General features: G+C 39.3%; 1 protein-coding gene and 1 long non-coding RNA gene across 6 annotated transcripts in view; both read right to left on the bottom strand.

Moving 5' to 3' along the window:
- Positions 1-2,997: 2,997 nt before the first annotated feature.
- The window catches only part of LOC117772311 (glutamate receptor 2-like), a 58,404-nt gene continuing 39,270 nt past the window's right edge, over positions 2,998-22,131 (bottom strand). Inside the window, exons 17-20 of one of the 5 annotated variants that reach the window (XM_034603368.1) lie at positions 18,229-18,343; positions 14,850-14,984; positions 12,627-12,802; positions 2,998-4,178 (exon numbers count right to left, since the gene is read on the bottom strand). In XM_034603368.1, coding sequence (XP_034459259.1) covers positions 12,632-12,802; positions 14,850-14,984; positions 18,229-18,343 — 421 coding nt within the window. In that variant the 3' untranslated portion in view covers positions 2,998-4,178; positions 12,627-12,631. Of the gene's footprint in view, positions 4,179-12,626; positions 12,803-14,849; positions 14,985-17,363; positions 17,479-18,228; positions 18,344-22,131 lie in introns of those variants that run through there. The other 4 variants (XM_034603447.1, XM_034603531.1, XM_034603619.1 and 1 more) reach the window with 4 other exon arrangements.
- Positions 13,206-14,544, bottom strand: LOC117776745. The gene is made up of 2 exons (XR_004616490.1): positions 14,392-14,544; positions 13,206-14,316 (listed from the first exon to the last, which is right to left on the bottom strand). It is a non-coding gene; the product is annotated as an uncharacterized LOC117776745 (long non-coding RNA).

Raw genomic sequence — 22,131 nt, 5'->3', positions numbered from 1 at the left:
TCTGGTTGAGTGTCTCAGGCCTGGTGTGTCTGACCTACTTGCTACTCTCCCACCAAACCATCACTGCTTATCATCTCTCTCTGCCGCTGCCTGCCTCATCGCAGTTCTCCCACTGGGAGCTGCTCCAGCAGACGTCCTTGCCTAGCTCATTTTGAATCCAGCCCAGAATTGCAGAGAGAGCGAGAGAGAGAGACTGACTATTGGAGGGAAAAACTGACTATTGGAGAAAAAAACAAACCGACTGTGTCCGAAATCACTCACTAAATGATTTTGCAGCAACTTCTCTTAGCAGGCCAAGACTGTGGTCCTTTAATTTAAATAAGAAGTTTGCCAAGTCCTGTCCTTCAATAGCCTTCAATATTATCAGGTCCAACCGAGTCCAAAATTAAACTACACTGGGCCTCAGAAGAGCGCATACCTAGTGCAAAGACCTGACAGTCCCTTCATGAAACCACATTTAATCCTCTAGATCTGGATTTTTATTTTTAAGTCCTTGATCCACCCTCTGATTTGGATCTGCAACAAAAAGTAATGGATTCCTGATTGAATCCCTCAACAAAATTTCTGAAATAATATTCTCATCGCAAAAAACAATAGTAGTAGATTTTGCATAATCCTGCAAACAGACAAACGCATATAAAAATGGAATCTCACTGGTGGAGGTCATGAATAGCATTTTATTTTAACTTTCAAATATAATGTTCATTTGAAGATATTATATTGACAACTTAAAAGATGTTCAAAACATTCTCAATTAGAATTCCGTTCTGAGAGTGCATAACTCCACCAAGGCTAATGTTCTATCTTGCAAACAGGACTGTTTGTTGACACAGGCTATCAACAAATATGTTAAATGCAGCCTGATATCACATGTTTGAATTCCGCTCACTCCAAACAAAAACAAAAAACTCTGCACCCCCCCAATCAATTTTATCACCAGCCGCCACTGACTGGATGTATCTCCTAACTGGATTATGCATTTGAAATAATGTGTGATAAATATAGACTACATTTGCATCAATGTAGGGCAAAGACCCAACTAAAATGGTTTACACACTGTAACAAGAGTTTAAAATGTTTTATCAGAAACTACAAAATGGCTGGTGACAGCATTAGTTGAAACTAGTGTGTAATAAAACATCAACATAACGCAGCAGTGCAGAAACACTCATGGGGCAGATAAGGAAACATCTAGTAAATCAGTTATGAGTGACTTATACTAAGAGAAGCACGTTGATAATCCTTATATGTGATGTGATAAGACATTTCCAATGTGCAGTTAACAAAGAACCATAATTCTGGACATCTGGACATCTGTCTAAAATACTCATGCACTTTAATTCAAGTTTTTTATAGCTGCAGCATGTTTTCTGGAGAAATCATGCTTGAACCAATAGATGTACTGTTTTGGACATCTTTGCAACATGTCGATGTGTTTATGATCTGTGATGCCCCTTACGTGAATGAGTCGTAGCCCCTGCCGTTATAGAGCACTGTTTATTCAAAATGTAATAATACGGAACATAAGAATGCGAGTCCTAATTGGCGATTGCCAATTTCACCACTGCACTTCCTTGGGCCCCAGCAACACACCAAGTTTAACGTAGATCAGATGATTTCAATGATCATTCATACATAAATACATACATCAATATGTACAGAGATTCATCACATTATAGTAAGATGTAGAACCATGTTGTATTGGACACAACCAAGAGCACAATTTAGGCAGTTACTGTGTTCACATGGTTCATGCAATTAGCCTTAACTGGAAATCATTGGTGTAATCACTGTTGTTGTTACTGAAGATCCACTTTTGAAAAACAACTTACAAAATTTCAGTCAAAATTGATGAGTTTAATAGAAAATGAAGTTATACCAGAGGCAAAGTCAGAAGTGAAGAGTGGTCATTTTCACATTTCACTCAGTAGTTGACATGTCTGGGAGCCGTTCTGTGGTAAATCATTTTCACTTGATTATAACATGAAAATATCATAATAACCACAAGTGTTTATTGCAAAAATTATATGAATCCATGAAAAGAAATGGAAGCATATAAATTGACATTTTCAGCTTCTCCTTACCTGGTGTTTATCACGTCTTGGGCATTTATCAGGAGAAGCCTTTCAAGACACCAGCTAGCTTCTATCTAGCAGCACAAATAACAGCTTCCTTGTGAAAGAAAGTAGCAGACTTGATTTATTAAAAGCATACACTATACATAACAAGAATCACATTAATACTGCAATTAATATTGTTAATATTATTATAACTATCATCATTAAACACTAAAATGCAGCCAGGTGCAAAGCTTCAGGCTGAAAAGTTCTTCTGAAAGAAAAAACTAAAAGTGACATGCAAACACTCTCTTCATCCATTCTTCATCCTCCTCGTCTTCATCCTCCTCTTCGTTGTCATCGTCAGTGCAGTATATGTATTAAAACAAAGGATTCTGTTCACAGTTTTTTCCACCTCACAGCAGTGAGCGCTCCCTATTGGCTCAGGTTTCAGTATCAGCAGCTGCCATCGGCTGAGGAAGGAAAGCTCTGATTGGTTCTCCATCGGTTTGGCACATCTTCCAGTTGGCTTTCGAACTCAAGACAACAGTATGTGTATGTGTGTGTGCAAATAAATGTGTATAAAATATGTCTGTGTACTGATGTATTGTATAGGTGATTGGGGATGTGTATTTGTGTCTTCATTACTGTATTAGTATGTTGACCTATATACAGGGATAGGCAGTATAAACATTTAAAGGGACCCTCATGTGGCATTATCTTATCGATGACAACAAATTCATTTCACGAATCATGGTTCCACACACATGCACGCACGCACGCACGCACGCGCACACACACACACACACACACACACGTGTGTGGAACCATGATTCTTGCATGTCCTGCACGACACTGCAGGTTTACTGTACAGTCGTTTGGCGACAGCAGACTAACACTTTATAAGCAAAATTTGCTTTTGTATTTCCCGACAGCACATATTTTTCACTTCAGTCAATATCATAGTGTATTTCTCACATGTACAACTATTAACAATAGTAGATATAGTAAAAAATAAGGATTGTGATAGAAAGACTAACTAAACCTACGGTTATGTAACACAATAAGCAGGTAATATTTACCAAACAAAGATGTTCTGCTGTAGCTGTAGATGTCTGTGCTCTCCACTCTCATATTCCTAATGTTCCAGATAACATTGATACTTAGCTTAACAATTTGAGTCCAGAGCCTCGACACCGATAAATGGATGAGGTAATGCTCACAAGTTGTGGATGCACTGCCCAATAGAAGTGTTGACAATATACATACTCTTGTTTTTAGCCAATCCCTGTGTAAGGCGCATGTGTTCTTATAATGTGTGTGTGTCAGTCCATGCATTTCTCAGGTCTACTAAAAGACTCTACTAATAAGGGATTTTCAGGCAGAATTAAGGAAAACAATTAGGAATAACATCATATTATTAACTGCTCTAGCAATTACTATAATTTCATTGATGTGATTTTTCAGGACATTTGTTTTTGTTCGTAGCACATAGTCAAGATTCTGGTTTTCTGCCTATGATTCCTGATCACATCCCTGATTAATGCTGTTATTGCGTTAATGTCAGCATCACTGTCCTAATTGTCTATACAAGATTAGTCTCCATGGCAAAAAAATGTACTGAGCAATTATGCACGTTTGTTTAGAAAACTGTCCCCTGTGCTTGTTTTTCATGAAATTGTACATTTACCAGCCATCACTCGCTGATGGTCAAGTGATTTTCTCCATAGGTGGGCAGGTCTTTGCTGACGCCTGACAGCCAAGTGATGGGAGGACAACATCTGTCCAGTCTTTCTAGGCTATATGTTAAAGAGCGAGATCAAGAGTCCTCAGAGAGTTATGATTGGTTAAACTCCAGATTGAAAGTCAGGGCAGATCAGCTTTGGTGAGTGGTAATTTGTCTCAGAAGGAGATGACAAGCATTTCCATTTCAGAGGGGAAGGAATATATGTCTTGACTGGCTGTAAGGCACTGACTCGGGTGTGGTCAGGAGAGGTCAGTCATGCTGAGGCTCATGGGTAATCCTGGACGGAGGTAAGCCACCGGGACACGACCATTCTCACTGGTCGATCCTGTGATGGATAGACGAGCTTTGGAGCGCATTGCATCTGTGAATTTCATCTGTACAAGGAAAAAATGTGTTTGTTAAATTTTAATCATAATATCAAGACTAGATAGAGAGCTACTTCTGGTCAATCATGGGCTAATGCTGAGTACTAACACTGCAGAAATTGTTCATTATTATGGGAAATATGCTTATTTGCTTGTTTCCAAGTGAGATGAGAAGACTGATGTGAATCTCAGGTCTAGCCAAAATGTAAAAACAGGGAAAAATAGGGAAAGCTACATTCCTTACTTCAACTATTTTTAAAGAAAAAAAATGTGTATCCATTCATCTAGCACTTCTGACGTGTCTCCAGCCATACAGCAGTTTACAAGCCCCCGTCTGTTCACAAGATATAAGTGTTGACAACAAGGGGTTGTATTCAACATGACATGGTGGGTAAATAGAACCGTTTTTCATAATCAGTTGTAGATGCAGAAGGTGACAATATCCATCTTAATATCTCAATCTCAAAAAGAGAGCATAGAAGCTAATTTCCTAAAATGTTGAACTACTCCTTAAACACATTGTCACATCCATGTGAAAATAAACGAGTGGTGTAAAAGTTAAATGTGCAATAGAAATATAACCCACTTTAATGTTGTTTGAGAATATAGAATGAAACATGAGCATGATGAATGAAGGTATAATACACAAGTTATTATCTCTGCATCACATTTGAAATACTTACAGCTGAGTGCTGTCCCCTCTAGAAATCTAAGCAGTTCACTCCTGAATTTGTTTCATGATAGTGTTGCACACACCGTACATTTACTGGTCAAGTATCAAAAATCTGTAGTATATCCTTTGTGAAGGAGAAGGTTGATTTACAATAAATATTTATGCTATATTCAGGAGTAGGATTTCCAGATCTCCATAGACTGCTGATGTCAGGCATATTCATCTTGTAAGGAATCAGGAAACCCAACTGTATTGAATCCATATTTCCTAGGCTTAATTGAGTGCTACAACATTGTTAAAATTGAAATAATTGAATTATAACCTGACACACTTCGTTTGAAACCTTTATTTTTAAGAATGAAGATGTAATTTTGATGTAGATACCCGTGGGGTCACTATTCTGTCTTGCTCACGGAGTCTGGTATAAGAGCAATGAAGAAGACGAAGTCAAGTGATGTATTGCATAGGCAATTAGGGATGTTAATGTCTGTCTTTGTTACTGTGTAAGTGTTTACCCATATACAGGGATAGCAATGAACATATTTAAAAGACACTCCACCCATTCAGTCCCCATCAGCAAGTGAACAGAGAAGTTTATTGTCTTGTGAGGTTCTGAAGGAGTGTTGTCAAGTTACCAGGGGATGTCATAGTCATGTTGCATTGACATCCCAACAGCAAACGATGCAGGCGGGGAAGGACAGAAAACAGAAGCGGGGGAAGTGAGCTGGGCTACACACTAGGCTAAAGGCTAACTCATACAGACCAGCGATCTCTGTTCCTCAGCAACTACAGGTCTCTTAAAAACAAGATGGATGGGATCAGAATGAGAATTACGCCTCATTGTGTCACTATCATCACAAAGACCCGGCTGAACAACCCCCCCCGGAAGCGGCGATCGAAGTGTGTGTTTACAGAGCGGCCAGAACGAGGGAAGAGCAGAGGGGGAAGTGTATGTCTTTACGTGCACAGCAGGACATTGTTTACGAACACTGCTGCCTAGACCCAGAGCTCCTCATGGTTCGGTGCAGACCGTTCATTCTTCCAAGGTAACTTACAATAATAACAATTATTGCAGTATGCATTCCCCCACAAGCTGAGGCTCAGGTAGTGCTTGAAAAGCTGCATGATGTCATCAACAAACAGCTGACAGCTCACCCATAAAGTGTGATCATTGCAGCAGGGGACTTCACTTTTGCAGATCTCAAACCGGCCATGCCCAAACATCATAAAAATGTGAATTTCCCAACCAGTAAAATAATAATAGCAATCATGCAGCAACAAAAATATATTTATTACCTCAATGCTTTGAATCATGCAGATAGCTGTATCCTTGTTTCACTCCTTCCAAAAAAATCCTGGCAACAGTGCGGCTTTTGTCAACAGAGGCGCCAAAATCAACTAAAATTAAAGGTTCCTTGTAGGAGCTTTAATATGTCGGCTATTTAAAATGTGTGTTAAGCAATTGATGCAAAAGCTTTGTAATTTAGCTCGATTGTTGCCATGATGGAGACCAACATCTGTGCTGTGTGGCTGTGTCAGTCCCATATGGTGAGATAAAAAATCATCAAACCATCAAAATTATGTGGTTGTGATTTTGATACAAAGATTCACGGATTTGTTCATCAGGAAACACTAGCATGATAGATTAACAATCAGGTCTACAGTGAACAGCCTGCCTCCTCCTCCTGTAAATATAAAATCATCAAGGCCAAAGAATTATTACTAAACAAGAAGTCTTTGCTCCGAAATAAACAAGCAAAATGAAAATGACTTTGACTTCAATACATTTTTGAAAAGGGAGAAGGGGTCCCTAGTGCTGTCTATCACATGGACCTTATATATGACAATAATTGTGAATTCCCGATGATAATTTGACAATTTTTAGTTTTTTTTTGACAGGGTTGGTCAGAAGTATTAATAGTATATTTTTCAAGTGTATTATTCAGTAGAGTAAGAAAAAATAATATATTCCTGTCTGGTTATTTTACTTTAGTAAAGTCTTTTCAAATTTACTTTGATTTCCCAGAAATGTATGGGGTGCGTGTGTGTGTGTGTTAGTGTGTGTGTGTGTGTGTGTGTGTGTGTGTGTGTGTGTATGTGTGTGTGTGTGTGTGTGTGTCTGTGTGTGTGTGTGTGTGTGTCTGTGTTTGTGTGTGTATGTGTGTGTGTGTGTGTGTGTGTGTGTGTGTGTGTGTGTGTGTGTGTGTGTGTGTATGTATGTGTGTGTGTGTGTGTGTGTGTGTGTGTGTGTGTGTGTGTGTGTGTGTGTGTGTGTGTGTGTCTGTGTGTGTGTGTTTGTGTGGAGGAAGAGAGAGGGAGAAAGTGAGACACTAGGAAAATAAGTACCTACAACCCACAACAAAATTTGCTGAAGACACTGAATGGAGCAAGACTGACTGTAGCATTATGTCATGAATGAATCGAGAATGTGTGTAGAAACCATGCAACAGGTTGAATTGTAGCTTGGAGGGAAGAAACCTCTTACATTATCTCCTTGATAATAAGAATATTTATTATCATTAGAATATTTCCACGGAGGCAGATGTTACTGCAGCATCTTATGTTGAGCTTTTGTTGCACTTAATTAGTTTCATTTAGAAACCAAATATTATGACCATAACATTTGTTCCCTAAAGGAGAGAAAGTACAATACATATCCTTTCTCTGTGTGGCCCTATCTAAAGACCTATGGTGACATCCAGCATTTAATAAGGAACACCTAGAAATACCTTGGCAATCCAATCAGCCAATCATGTGGCAGCAATGCAAAGAATAACATCCTGCTGATATAGGTCAGGAGCTTCAGTTGATGTTTTGTGCTGCCAGATATGCTGGTTTGAAGATTTCACATTTACATGTAGGGTTAAAGGCAGAGGATGTCACACCTTGTTAAAGCCCTATGAGACAAATTGTGATTTGTGAATATTACAATTATTACTATTATTATTATTATTAACAATAATTCCTATTATTAAATAATTATTATATGAATTGTCGCTGCTATCATTAATTACATCTTAACAATCTTACTGTTCATTATAACTAGTCAGAGCTGAAACCCGATGGTCCACAAGTATTTCTGGTCTCTCTCTCTCCTCGCTCCCCCTCTCTTCCCCCTCCCCTATTTCTCTCTCTCCTCTCCTCTCTTTACCATTTTTCCCTGCTCACCCCAACCAGTCGAGGCAGATGATCTCCAACATTGAGTCTGGTTCTGCTAGAGGTTTCTTCCTGTGTTTTTACACTTTAAAGTTTTTTCTCTCCACAGTCGCCAAAGTGGTGCTAGTTGTGTGAACTGTTGGGTTTCTCTATACATTTTAAGGTCTTGACCTTCTATGTTAAGTGCCTTGAGATAATGTATAATATGATTTGGCGCTATACAAATAAAATTGAATTTGAATTGAATATTCCACTTCCATATTATGATTTCATAATTTTCCAATTAAAATCTAGGATATGCTGATCGTAGGAGCCTTCTTTGGACAAGTGTTAAGTGCATTCGAGTGAACAGTTTGTGACACATGACATCTTGCCTGTTTAAGGTCGCATCTGTGCTTTGAAAAAAAAAAGCAACTTGAAAACAATTTGTAAGGGGTACACATAGATGCATATTAAAAAAATGTCCACATTTCTGGATGGAGACCGAAGCACGCTTACTTTTCAAAGACATTGAAAGACTGGGATATGAACTGACTTGAAGACACCTAAAGTCAAAATGAGGGCAAAATTAGAAGGGGAAATTATTGGACAAGTTCCGGTTCTCCATCACCAGAGCAACCCTCCCATCCATTACAGGGCAGCTAGAGCCTCAGAACGATCTTCAACTACAGCCTCAAGGACACTGCTGCCATCAAGAAAACTAGTGAAGAGCTTAAGGCATGGCTCACCAAGGTGGACAGGTCAAGCCTGCCAGGGAGTTTCATGGCCTGGATTTACCAGCACTCAATACTACCCCGAATGCTGCAGCCTCTGCTGGTGTACACGGTGCCCATCATCACAGTTAAGTCTTTGAAAGAAAGATCAGCAGTTACTTTCGCAGGTGGCTAGGACTGCCACATGGCTTCAGCACTGCTGCTGTGTATAGCACCAGTAACATCTTACAGCTCCAAATTAGTGTTCTCACTGAAGAGTTCATGGGGTTATGGACACAGGAAGCCCTGCAGTACAGGGAATCCAAGGACCCAAAAGTGGTAACCATAGGCATCCAGGTTTGAACAGGCATGAAGTGGAATCTCTGGAGTTGGAAGAGAGTCTCGACAGAGGCAGAAGGCACTGGTTGGATCCATTGCAGTAGGACAAGCTCGCGTTGGCTACTTCACAGCAACCAGGGTTGACAATACCCAGGGAAAGGAGCGGCACACCTTATTCAGGAGAAAGAGCAAGCAGGTGCGGAGGAAGTTCGACTGAGCAGAATGGTGAGGTTGGGACAGCAAGTGGCATGGATGAGACATGAAAGTGCACTGTAACGAAAGATCTCATGGTCTTACATCTGGCAAGCAGACTACGATCGGAAAAGGTTCTTTGTCAAAGCTTTCTACGTAGCCCTACCCAGTCCAGCAAGCCCTGATGTCTGGGGCAAGAGCAAAGCACCTTCTTGCCCCCAGTGCTCTGGAAGAGGCTCTTTGGAACACCTTCTCAGCAGCTGCCCAAAACCTCGGAGATGGGCACTATCATTGCCACCATGACCAGGTCCTTAAGGCAATTGCTGACAGCATAGCTTTCAACAACACCAAAGGCCACCACCAGCCAAAGAAAATTGCCTACCTAAGAGCCAGAGAGAAACCCTGCCCACAGTCTGGATCAAAGGCTGGCCTCCTCACCACTGCCATTTACTGGCTCATGGATGTGGACCAGGGCAAAACACTTCAGATCCAACTCAGATAACACCACCACAACTGCGGCCTGACATGAACTTGTTTCAGACTCCACCAAGAAACTGATCATACTGGAACGAACAGCAATCGGGGAAGAGCATAAGGATAAGGCCAACAAGAGGAAGCGTGTCAAGTACCAGGAGCTGGCGGATCCATGCCAAAGGAAAGGTTGGCAACATCAAGGCCATTGTGAGCCTGTGGATGTGGGCTGCTTGGATTTTTCCGGGCATTCACTCTGCAAAGCATTTACAATGCTGGGCATTACTGGGAGGGAACATTGCCTTCAGGTGTGTGTTTTCTAAAACAGAGAATTGTCTTTTTGTGCGCACAGACATTTAGAATGAACCATGCAGACTGTTTTATATATGAGGCCCCTGCTTTCTACTTTTATAAAGAGATTTGCTACATTTGGGCACACTGGTGAGCCCATGGCACAGCCTTCATTATATTTAAAATAGAAAGTTGCTATGATTTTCTTTGTATTACATTAGTAATAAGTGTATCAGTGTATACAAGGCAATGTTATTTAGCCCCCACCTTCACATTTTATTCCTCAGTTTCATATCTGCATGTCACCAGGCCTAGGTGTGACACATGGCAGTAAAACACAAATAATATGGGACATACTTTATACTCAACCAGCACAGTGAATGACCTGGAGGCAAATCTCCAGCTGAGAACAACTGGATGCTACTGCAAGAACTGTAAAATGTCCCCATATACCATTTATCAACTCAGAATGAACCATGCACACAAAGGAGCTGGCTTCTCCGAGGTTTCCTCAACAAATACAGTGCCAGTACTTCTCCTCTCCTCTCTTCTGTTGGCTTTCTCTGGTGAAAATATATAACGCAGCAACTTGATTGTTTCAGCCAGTTTTCCTCCTCTCTTCCAGAGGAGAACAGGAGAATACTTACCGGTTGTGTTTATATACATGATTCGCACGACTAACCCAAATACAAATAAATTATCCCACCACGCGTTTATTTATATTGGGGAAATAAGGGGATGTGCTGTTGGCCATTGTGATCCTGATTTTGTTAAGCAAGGCTGTCAATGAGCACCCCGCCAGATACACCACCTAGGTTTGGAGCATGGGGACAGAACAAAGGGTCTGAACGGAGCCTTTCTGCTCCTATAAAGTTTCTGTTATGGAAATATTGGCCAGCAGACTGAACAAAACACCCCAACACCAGTTCATGAGTTAGGCCTCAGCACAGAAAAACTGTGGTTTGGCCAACTCTGCCCTGTCACAATAATCTCCACGTGGACAGGCCTTTTACTAGTTCTTTAAGTGCACAGGAAAGCCTTACTAATGGCAGGGGAGATTTAAAAAAAGTCTTGGCCCATTTGTTTAGGACTTATACAAGATAAACCTGTACGTGTAAAAGGGAACTAACCAAACAGAGGTTTAAGCAATTAAATTAGTATTTGTAACAAAGGTGCCTAAAAATCTTCGCTCCATGGGTAGCCAAGTAATCAAATAAGGCTGTTGTTGCTAAATTCCAGTTGATTCTGAGACAGATTCTTCCTTAGCTAATAAAACATGAAGCTAACTAATATCACTCTGTTGTGTCAGGTGTTCTTAGCAAGGTGAAGAGCAAAACAAACTGTAGACTGTGGTGCCAAAATTATAAATGTCCAGGTTAGGCGATCTGTGATTAAATTGTTGATAGGTCTTCAATCAGGCCATACAATATCCCATACTGTATGTGTTGTAATGAGTAAGTCAACTGAAATGCAACAGTGGTATTTACCACTCTAATTACATTGGTATTTTGTTCCACTAAGATGCATAGAGATAGATGAGGACACAAGTCACACCATTCCATCTTTTGAATGAAATTATTGTGCTGCCTAAAGAAAAGCTGGCATTAAGATATAGATGGGAGTGATGGCCAATGAGTCAGTATAATAAAGAGGATGATTGGCTCAACGGTCAGGAAGGAATAGAAGAAACCGGGAAAGGACTGAGGCATAAGGATGGAAAGAAATAAAGAAATAAAACTGGGGATGGATGAGAAGATGAAGAGAGGAGGACATAAGAGTGGGTAGGAGGAGTGTCAAAGAGGAGAGAAGAGGTCAGGAAAGGTGGGAAAAAGGAATGAAGGGAGTGAGCAAGCTGTTGGGTAATGAGTGAACAAAGGAAAGGAGTATCACAGCCATGTACAGTTTTGACCAGATACTTTGCATTTACTGTCAATCTAGACTGTCATGGGTATTTTCATCTCCATGTTTTCATTCTTTATCAAGACCAATTGCTGTATTCACACAGTAAATCCTATTGCTCCATAATACCAGTCAACCTCAATGGCAAAATTATTGGCGTTATTATTGTGATGTTAATTAAAATACAGATTCAAAGTTAATGTATTTTAATGAAATCACTCAAATCAAAATCATGATGTGACCTGTTCATTGTTATGGTTTTTCATAAAAGAACAGGTTATATCAGTGAAAAGTACTACATGTAATATCACCATTAATTTAATCTTGACTGTCATTTTGTTGTGAATGATACATAAAACATTTCATCTGCATCAACAATAACTTTTACTTTGCCATTTCTTCAGTTGTTAAGAGACTGGTGTTGAAACTAAACCCTCCCTGGATATGTTTGGCATTAACATCAAACCAGAAAAAGAGGAGAATTTAACCACTGGAAGACACGGGCGACGTTAAGTTTCACTAATGCTAAATTAACAGACACTGAAAAAAAGTTTAAAGGTAAGCTTGAAGCTCAAAGAAAGTTTTGCACATGTGCAATGTTTTAATGAGTCAAAATGCAATTTGCCACTGAAGCTGCTGTGTTCAATCATAATGTGAATCCAGTTGAATACAAATTCATTGTCTAAACATGATTTATGACTGTGAGGTGAGGGAAGTTTTAGCCATCAATCATCACTCTCCTACCCGTGTTAGATCTTGACGCTCTCAATGCCGTAAACGTTGTAGCCCTCTTTATAGGTGGCGTAGTTTGGCTGGTGGCTTGGGGACAGCAGGTTGAAGTTGGGGGCATGTTGAGGAGAAGACAGAGTGTGTGTGTAGTTTCCTGTGTGCTGGGGGGACGACAAGGTGTTGGCTGCAACCTTTATGAAAAAATAAAGTCATCGTTACTACTATACTGATTGTATTTATGTAACAATGATGACTTAAGCTGTGCGACTGTTAGTGTGACAATAATAGTTTGAGAAGCAATAGCCCTATTAGTGCTGAAATACTGCAAAATCTAAATTGTATTATGAGCGAGAGAGAGGGAGAGAGGGACAGAGGGAGAGAGGGAGAGAGGGACAGAGGGAGAGAGAGGTCCGTCTTTACATTAAAATGTGGTATAATACATTAGCATGCGTTTGTGTGAACATCCCAATGTCATGTTAGAAACAATAAAATAATACAAGATGCCTATTACACAGAGAAGAAAAAAACTAAGACAACAGGTGAAAAGCAATGTATTTTCTAGAGGAAATTTTACTAAATATTTAACTTTTTGTAGCCTTTGTTCAGCACATTTCTGCTATCTGATTGGAAGACGGTATCATTGTTTAAGATGCTCCAATAACTTCCTAGTATATATATTCACCAAGAACTTTATTAGGAACATCTATACATATACTTATTGATGGAATTGTGTGAGTAGAAAACCTTGTGGCAGCAGTGCAATGTCTAAGATCAAAAGGGTCAGGTGCTTCAGTTCAGGTTCACAAACTGGAAAATTAAAAAAAAGTGTGATCTCACTCACTCGCTAGTGCCAGAAAGGCTAACTTGAGTGTGAAACTTCAAATTTCTGGGGATGTTTACATGCAACAGTCTCTAAAGTTTCAAATCAGACATAAACAAGGAAAGCGCCAATGAGTGGGAATTGTGTGGACAGAAATGCCTTGTTGGATAGAGATGAAGAAGAAAAGCCCATCCCAAGTCCAGAAGGTGACATGAAATGAAATGTCTGGTCAAAGAAAGAATGGCACTGGGGAACAGGTGGAGGAAAGCATCACAGAAAGAAAGAGATCAATCTCCTGCAAGTGGATCTAAATGAACACCCGGGTAGACTACACAGAGCAGTGAATCCCAGAGTTTGTTCCAAGAAGAAGAGAACAAGGACAGCTTTTATAACGGCCCCTTTAGATTTGTCCATCTAAAATAGTGGCTCCCTCTCATAATGCTAAAAATAGTATTATGAGAGGGAGCCAGCGGACAACTTGAGAGAGGCAGAGGCCCACTATTTTTAAGGGTAGCTTCAACTACAGAACTATATGAAACAACTCCGCACATATTGCTCAGACCCAGGAAACCCTCACCTGCTTTAAGCCAAAAGCCAACAGCCACCGCTGTCCCTATCACCTCCCTACTTGCTTCTAAAGAGGCTGCACCTGGCCCAAGCATTGAATCAGTAGTCTTTCTGCTGAAATTAAAGACCAATTGCCCCCCTGGACTTACCATCAGTCATTGACCCTCAAGTTGCCTTAGCCATTAAGACAACAAACTGTTTGGAAGGGGGATGGAAAAGACACTGTAGACAGCTCAGGCAGGTGTCCAGTAAAAGACCAGACTCAACAGTGAAGGAAGAGTTATTAGTGAGCCAGACTTTGTCTTACTTTGTTTGCTCCTTACCATTGACTCGTGCGCGATGAACCACATCGGGTAATTACTTATAGTAAGAGTTTGCAACTCCAATGTCCACCTCCGAGTCTCCAAGTATAACCCATCTCCGTAGTCTGACTCCCCTCATAACCCAAAGCCTATTGCTATAGCCTGATAGAAACATAATGCAGATGGGTTTGACCCAAATGTAGAACAGATACATTTAAATCAAGTTCAGACAAAGTCCACATGAATACAAATATAAATACATTGGCTTGATGTCCACATGGAGTTTTTTCCTTAACAATTGTACAAATATCAAGCCAGCTGGTATGGATTTCAGACATGGAAATACTACAATATACATCCCATTAACCACGCAAATTTCTGCTTGAAGATATATATTAATTTATCTATAATAAAATCTCTAATCACACAAATTCAGATTCAGATGGTATTTTAGTGAGAATCTTACTGGTCGAAGATTTAAGATACAAGTCATACTATTATATTATTAACATTTAAAATGGAAAGTGAGTTAAAACAAAAAATGTGTACCTTCATTTTCTTGGCTTCAGCCCGGCTCTTGTAGCAGAACTCTACCAGTGCTACCATCATGGCCAGACCCAGACCTCCAACCAGGATGTAGAAGACACCTGCTACGTTACTAAGAGACAGAGCACTGGTCTTCTCCTGGTACACACACACACACACACACACACACACACACACACACACACACACACACACACACACACACACACACACACACACACACACACACACACACACACACACACACACACACACACACAAGAAGATGGCAGTCACCCAGAGAAAAGAGGGGTTAGTGGGGTGTTTTTACGTTAACAGCTAAATTAAATGACTGACACACTATAAGTGAGTGAGTGCTGTAAAGAGCTGTAGATTAGCACAGTAAAAAGAGCACAGACCACTAAACTAAACCTGACCTGCAAACATATACACATATTTGAAACACAGTTTCTCTTTGTTGCTTTCTGTATCAGTAAGTCAGTGAATATATATTTTGTTTTGACCCCACTGTATATTTATACATACACACAACAATCACACACACACACACACAAACATATATATACTTATATATGCAATTAAACACACATTAGCTGTTACTTAAGTCCCATGTTAAAATAAAGAATAGAAACAAGGGGAACCATAGTTTTTCTACATTTGACTCGAGAGTCAAATATCTCTGCATTCGGCACAGTTAACAGTATTAGTTAACTGTACAACTCAATCCAGGTGTATTGGCTAGGGTCACCATGTGTTCTGTTGTACCTGCAACTACACACAGCAGTGATGTCACAGACAAGATCTTTGTTGTTAAGTTTCTTATTAAGAGTCATCAGCTTTTAGACTTTTGGTCGTCATGCTCCATTTACAAGTATTTACTCAATCAGTGGAAATTGAAGGCCAACTATTTGAAATAAAAACTTCCAGCTATTCTAGTAATGTTCTGAAACAATAATCCCGATAATCCCTTGAAAGGATGTATCATTATCATAATTAGTATGATTCATGGCAATCGTCCCCTCTATGTAATGGCTGGCTTTTCTAACTTCTTACTTTTGCTAACTACCAGTTATCAGAACTGACAATTCAAGATATCATTATTCCTCTCTGTGCTGTGACAGAGACAGCGTAAACAAAGATGGAATGATTTAGAGTCTATGAAGTTGGATGCGGAAAATATTATTTTTTTCTTAAGCAAAGCAGACCATGAATAATATGAGAGCTAGTCAAGGGATGATATTTATTAAAGAGAATATTACAGCTTACATTGATTTATTGTCAGTGGAGATGATACAGAACAAAGATCTGCATAAAAATCTTGTATAAACTGTTGTGATGAAAGGCAATAAAATAGTGTATATTGGCATAAAAGAAGGTTTATTTATAAAGCTTTCACAGACAATAGTCATGAAGTGCTTAAAATTATTAAACCAAATTGATTTAAGGAAATAGAACAAAGTTTAGGGTAAAGCGACTTGAAAGTATGATATCTCATAGATGATATGATATGATATTTCATAGATATTTAGATATTAAAGCTCCAAATTCCACTGACTCATTAAAGATGAATAAATAAAGATAATGATAAAAACCCAAGTGAGGGAAAAGCAAGTGTTTCCCCCTTGTGAGTAATATGTCATGATGACTTGACAAGTCTTGAACAATCATAGCTTTTGAGATAAAAAATTCTAAATTCAAGAAAATTTATGAATTTCCAAAAATTTCTTAAATTGCTTGTTCATACTTCTCAAGAACAAACATGTTCATACAACAAGTTCTTGCATGAGGCTCAATGTGCTTCCTTCCTAAACTATCATCATTGTCAAAAATCCAACCCTTTAAATTTCTTGGGAACCTGTATTGTGTACATCCCTTCTAAACATGCAACAAGTGTGGTTAGAAGCAAAAATATCAGCATTCTAGTCCCAACCATGTATCCGGCTGTGTCTAGTGTGTGAATAATGTAAATAAATCTACATCTTAATTTACAGACATTAAAAATATTTCTGTCTAAACAAGGTTTCAAACAGACAGACAGATGGATGGACAGGCAGACTTCAACTTGTGTTAAAACAGACAGAACAGCTGAATATTCAACAGCCAAAATACACAGTGGACTCAGTGGGTTTGACTTTATCCTAATGAATTGGACTGTTCTCAGGACACCAATTGTTTTTCTTCAATTCAATTGAAATATATTCAATTGAATTCAATTGAATTGATTTGACAGACTTTACTATGTAAATTGTATTTTACATACCAAAGTATTGTTTTGCTCTTATCAGCATTATACTTACAGTTTTGAGGGTTGAAGCTCCATGCTTCAACCTGGGGGTGTCACTGACATTACTTAAAACTGTAACTAACCTGTACTAACAATGCTGTGTTTGGTTTCTTTTTCAGTTTTATAGATACAGAGATATAGAACTACTGCAATTATAGAGCAAAGCTTACTGTGTGTGTTAAATATGCAAACAGATAGTGTGTTTAACTGATTCACAGACATGTACAACTAACCTTATTGGTCGAGTCCTTGAAGCCACACTCTCCTTTATCGTACCACCACTTGTTTTTCATCTTGTCTAGGGTCCCTTGCTCATTCAGTTTCAATACGGCAAGGTTTACTGGCACTCTTCAATGGGAATAACATAAATAACATCATTATCAATGTTATCTTATGTTATTGGTGAGGCAGTGGTTCTCACACTCTGCTCCATCAACCAAGAGAAAGGCCAACTCATGTTTGTCATGAATGCTTCAAGGATTAGTTAGCTCATTTTGCTGAGCAAATATTTAAGTTAAATTTCCATTGATGGAAATTTCAAATGGTGAATACTAGCTGTTTAAAATGAAGTGTTTTATTGTAAGGGCCCCTCTGTTTGGTCCCTGAGACAGAGGATGAGATGTTCTGCATTGAAAAGCCTTTCTGCTGCTGTATTTAAGCAGCAGTATACATCCAGTCCAGCCAGAGCCATAGATAAGTAGAGTTTGGCTGGGATGCACACACTCTTTATCAACAACTCTTCTCTTGCACTGTTGCTGCCATCTGGTGTGAGGTCACCTGACCCTGGCCTTGCCCCTGAAGCCTGCCCTACCCCTGACCTCAACCAAACAGGGTGCAACACAATGGTGAAAGAGGCAGCACAGACTACAATGCTACCTGTTGGTGGTGCTGATCAGCAACAGCTTAATATAGTATCTACGTGCAACATCTATGCACATTATTTCGTTCTCACATTTATGAGACATTGCTTGACATTGCTGTTTAGTGTTCCCATGTAGCATTGTTACTGTGCTGCTTCTTTAGCTTTTTTTCTACCCACATCATAGCCCAGTGTTACCTTCATGTTTGTGTGTAGTGTGCATATGTGTGTGTATTAACCTTGCTCTCCCCTCCTCCGCTGCCGCATTCTCCCTTGTCATACCACCACTTGTTTTTCAGTTTGTCCAGCAGCCCCTGCTCGTTCAACTTTAACACCGCCAGGTTCACCGCATTTCTACATGAACACAGGGGCTGTTAGCAGTTCAGTTGTTGTCACTTGAGTCTTCCTGCTGGTATGCATGTAAGCAGCATGAACTCTTAATCCTGAGCATAAACAGAATACAAACAGCTGAAATGGTCCCTTTCATTAGCAGCCAACTCATCAATTGTAGATAAGTTAAGCTTTAACATGTCTTGGCAGCTATGATCAACCTGCTGAATAAATTTAAAAAATAAATAAATGTTTTTCTTTTCAGTCAAATTTAAATGATAGTTTTAGGGTTAGGGAGTCAACGGTAAGGTTAAAGTTATGACTGTATTAGATTAAGGTGGCCAAAGGTCACCTGTAACGTCATTGAGGCACCACTCTTCCAACATCACTAGACATAAATACCATGTCTCTCTGTAGAGGATCTTGCTGTGTCATGTCAATTTCAATTGTCTAAATGTCTCATATAGACTTCCAACAACAACTTTTCAGTGACAGCTTAAGATGATCTGCTTCTCTATCGGGACTTTCAGATTCACATTTGTATCCATAATGTTCTAGTATGTTTAGACTAAACAAATACCTACTCTGGGCTGTCCCACATGACCAGACCAGGAACTGGTTGCACAAAGTTAGTCATTAACTAGAGTTGATAATAGTATGTAACAAAGTATCCTTTTCAATATTTTGCTAAGCAAATAATCACTTTATGCAGGTCCCTTAAATCATAGGAGGATGAATACTATGGGAGTAGTAGAAAGATAACAACTCTAAAAATAGAAGGCTCTTTTTTTAACCAAACATGCTTGGGACGCCCACTCCTTCTGATCACCATGGTTCCTCTGCTGATGGAGGACAAGCTGGGTGGCAACAATGCAGAGAGTAATGCACGGAGCTCTTTGACATGGTCAACTTAGACAAAAAGAGGGCTCACTGCATCTTTCTTCTCCAATTTTCTCCTTATTAAGAATGCACTGTTTATCTTTGACCACAGTTAAGTGACATGTAGTCTTTATCTTTCTGCCCTTCTTTCTTATAGACTGCATCAGGGCTCTCTGATGTGTGCCCGCAGCCCAATCCATATTTCCCAGGGATGTTGATTCAGTCTGTAGGTGCCCCACAGATGATCTTTCATCTTTTCGCCAACCACCATTCTTTTAAGTATAGGAACAAAGGCTCAACACATTATGCCCTGTGTGGGTTCTGCATGTGCATGTGAGCATGACAGCAGGATTCAGCAAAGCTGATCATCCTTTTTATGGCTGTAGACAAGTACTGAATCTTTGTGCAACCAACCCAATGGTTGCTTTATTGGGTCCTCTTTTCATGTCAGTGATTTGTTTTGTATCTAAAAGATCCTCAATCCAGCAGGAAGCGCGTTCTGTATAATATTATTGATGTAATGGTACGACAAAAAGGCGGTGAAATAGTTGCGAGTGGTATGTAAATTCAATGCATAAATCAAGTGAACCTGTCAATAGCGACCTTTGTGTGTAATGTATTGATTAATGAAGGCTTATGTTCTGTAAGACATTAAAAATACTATAATAACATTATGTGGTCTAAAAACAATTCTGATAACCAGGCATGGGTTCAGATCACAACCAATTTGATCAGTTACAAGCACATGTGAATTAAGCCCTTCAGTTTTCAGCTTTTGTTCTGAACTGAACCCAACATTTACATTATAACATTAATGATCCACTTTGACCGCAATAGGGGCAATATTAGAATATCAACTGACAACAGTTAGATCATGCCAGGAGCAGAGACATGAGAAAAGTGGAACTCATGTTCAGGTATTCAGTGCATTATTCAAGCACTTTTGATCTATCAAGAGTTTTACTGACTGAAAAATGTACCGAAAAATATGTCTCTGGTTCTACCATGATATAGGACAACAGCAGTCATACACTAAATTTTTGTTAAACTTAAAGCTCCATTAAGCGATATTTCTGGTAGTAAAATTGAGGGTTGCCATAGTAACCAAGGGTCTTCTCTATTATCCTGATTCTAAAGCCCATCCCAATAGATCTTACTGACTTATCATCCAACTACCATCAGAGCCAAAAGAAAAGCTCTTCACCAGCACATGATCTTATTGGATAATCCTTGCATTGAAAAACTAAACAAAAAATGCTGTAAAAGCAAGTGTAAGTAATGAGTAGTAAACTGAGGTTAACTAACCCAGCATAACATGATGTAAGCTAACTTAAAGGATCCTGTTCATTTTCATCCAGCTAACTTGGTTCTTCTTGCTCTTATAACAATAGAAGAAAGAAAAGGAAAGTGGTCTGCCATCAAAATAAGTTTACCATCTGAACCTCAGCAGAACCTCAGCAGGTAAACCTCTGCTTGGTCTTATACATAGACTTTGGCAATATAAAGATCTACAATGCATCGCCACTATTGGAGTGTGAACAGTGGCGATCGGGGGATGGAGCCCCAGTGGCAAAATCGTAACGATGCACACGCTTAACCAATTGTGAGTCAGTCTGAGCAGTCAATCATGATATTTTTAGCATCCGATAACTCATTAATTTATTAATTTGGTCAATGTACCATCTGCTAACATGGAGGAGGAAGGATTTATGATCTATCCGGCAGTCAGCCACTGTGTGGCCATTAAGACGATTTGGCCTTACTTCTAGGGAGCAGTAATATTGTCCATACAGTCTATGGCCTTACAACACAGGTGAAGGAGATGTACTGTATATGGAAACTAACCATTAGTCCTCTGCAACTCATTAGCTGCACATCTTTTCAGCTGTATATCCATGCCCACATTTGAGATCCAATCACCACCAAAGGATTTGATTTAAATCTCACTATTGACCAAACCCTGTTCACACTGTTCATGTTTCATTCATAAATATGTCATATTACCTATGGCACTGTAACCATTCCACTGTGGCTTCATTGATCATCCCGCATCATCCTAAAACGAGAACTCCCATCTACTTGCTTCTACTAGTATGTCCCATCTGGAGCTGTCTCTGGTCTGTAGTCTGCATACTTGTCCTAGTTCCTTTTGGTTATTTAGTGAAGAGGATTTCTTTTGGCAGTTCAGGTTGTTCTGTTTAAGTTAATACATCATATTGAACTTGATTCGTTAATATGATGATGTTTGGAGACCCATTACTATGAGTTGTGACTGCCCTTTTGTCTAACAAAAGAATTGCTTAATGCAGCTTTAATTGCAAATTTGAAGATTAAAGGAAATTGAAATCATCATTAAAACATTCTGCAGGCCAAGGTTAAGTTTCAAAACCATCTGACAGATACAAAGAAGGAGAGAGAGAAGGCAGGGCAGACAGAACCACGCAGCCATCAGTGTGCTGAAAAGACACAAAAGTGGGAAACAGTGACTAGCATGCAGCTCAACACAAACAAAACAAACAAACAACAACACACACACACACACACACACACATTTCACCTTAAAATTTCAAAAAGGAAGTGTGTTGCAGTCTGTAAGTAGTAGGACAGTTAGACATTTTAATTGGATTTTCTTTATCCCAGTATATGCACTGCATATGGTTTGTACAGAGAGTTGTTTTTGCACCTGTTTGTATCATATATTTATTTCTAGCTACACTATAGGTTTTATATTTATAAATAAATCTTTAACACTTTCTGACTTCACCACAATGTTGACTGTTCTCATTTCCAAGCCCACAAGATTGTACTTAAAATAAGTTTTAAAATGGCTCATAATGCTATAATTTAAAAATCTTTAACTGTGAAATGTAAATTGTTTGTACATCTCTGCAATATATGCATTGTTGTACTCTGCGAGACAGGAGGGTGATCAT

The sequence above is a fragment of the Hippoglossus hippoglossus genome, chromosome 1, assembly GCF_009819705.1.
Source record: "Hippoglossus hippoglossus isolate fHipHip1 chromosome 1, fHipHip1.pri, whole genome shotgun sequence".
Classification (NCBI taxonomy): Eukaryota; Metazoa; Chordata; class Actinopteri; order Pleuronectiformes; family Pleuronectidae; genus Hippoglossus; species Hippoglossus hippoglossus.
The sequence above is the reverse complement of the archived record's forward strand: the minus strand, read 5'-3'. Positions and strand labels throughout refer to the sequence as shown.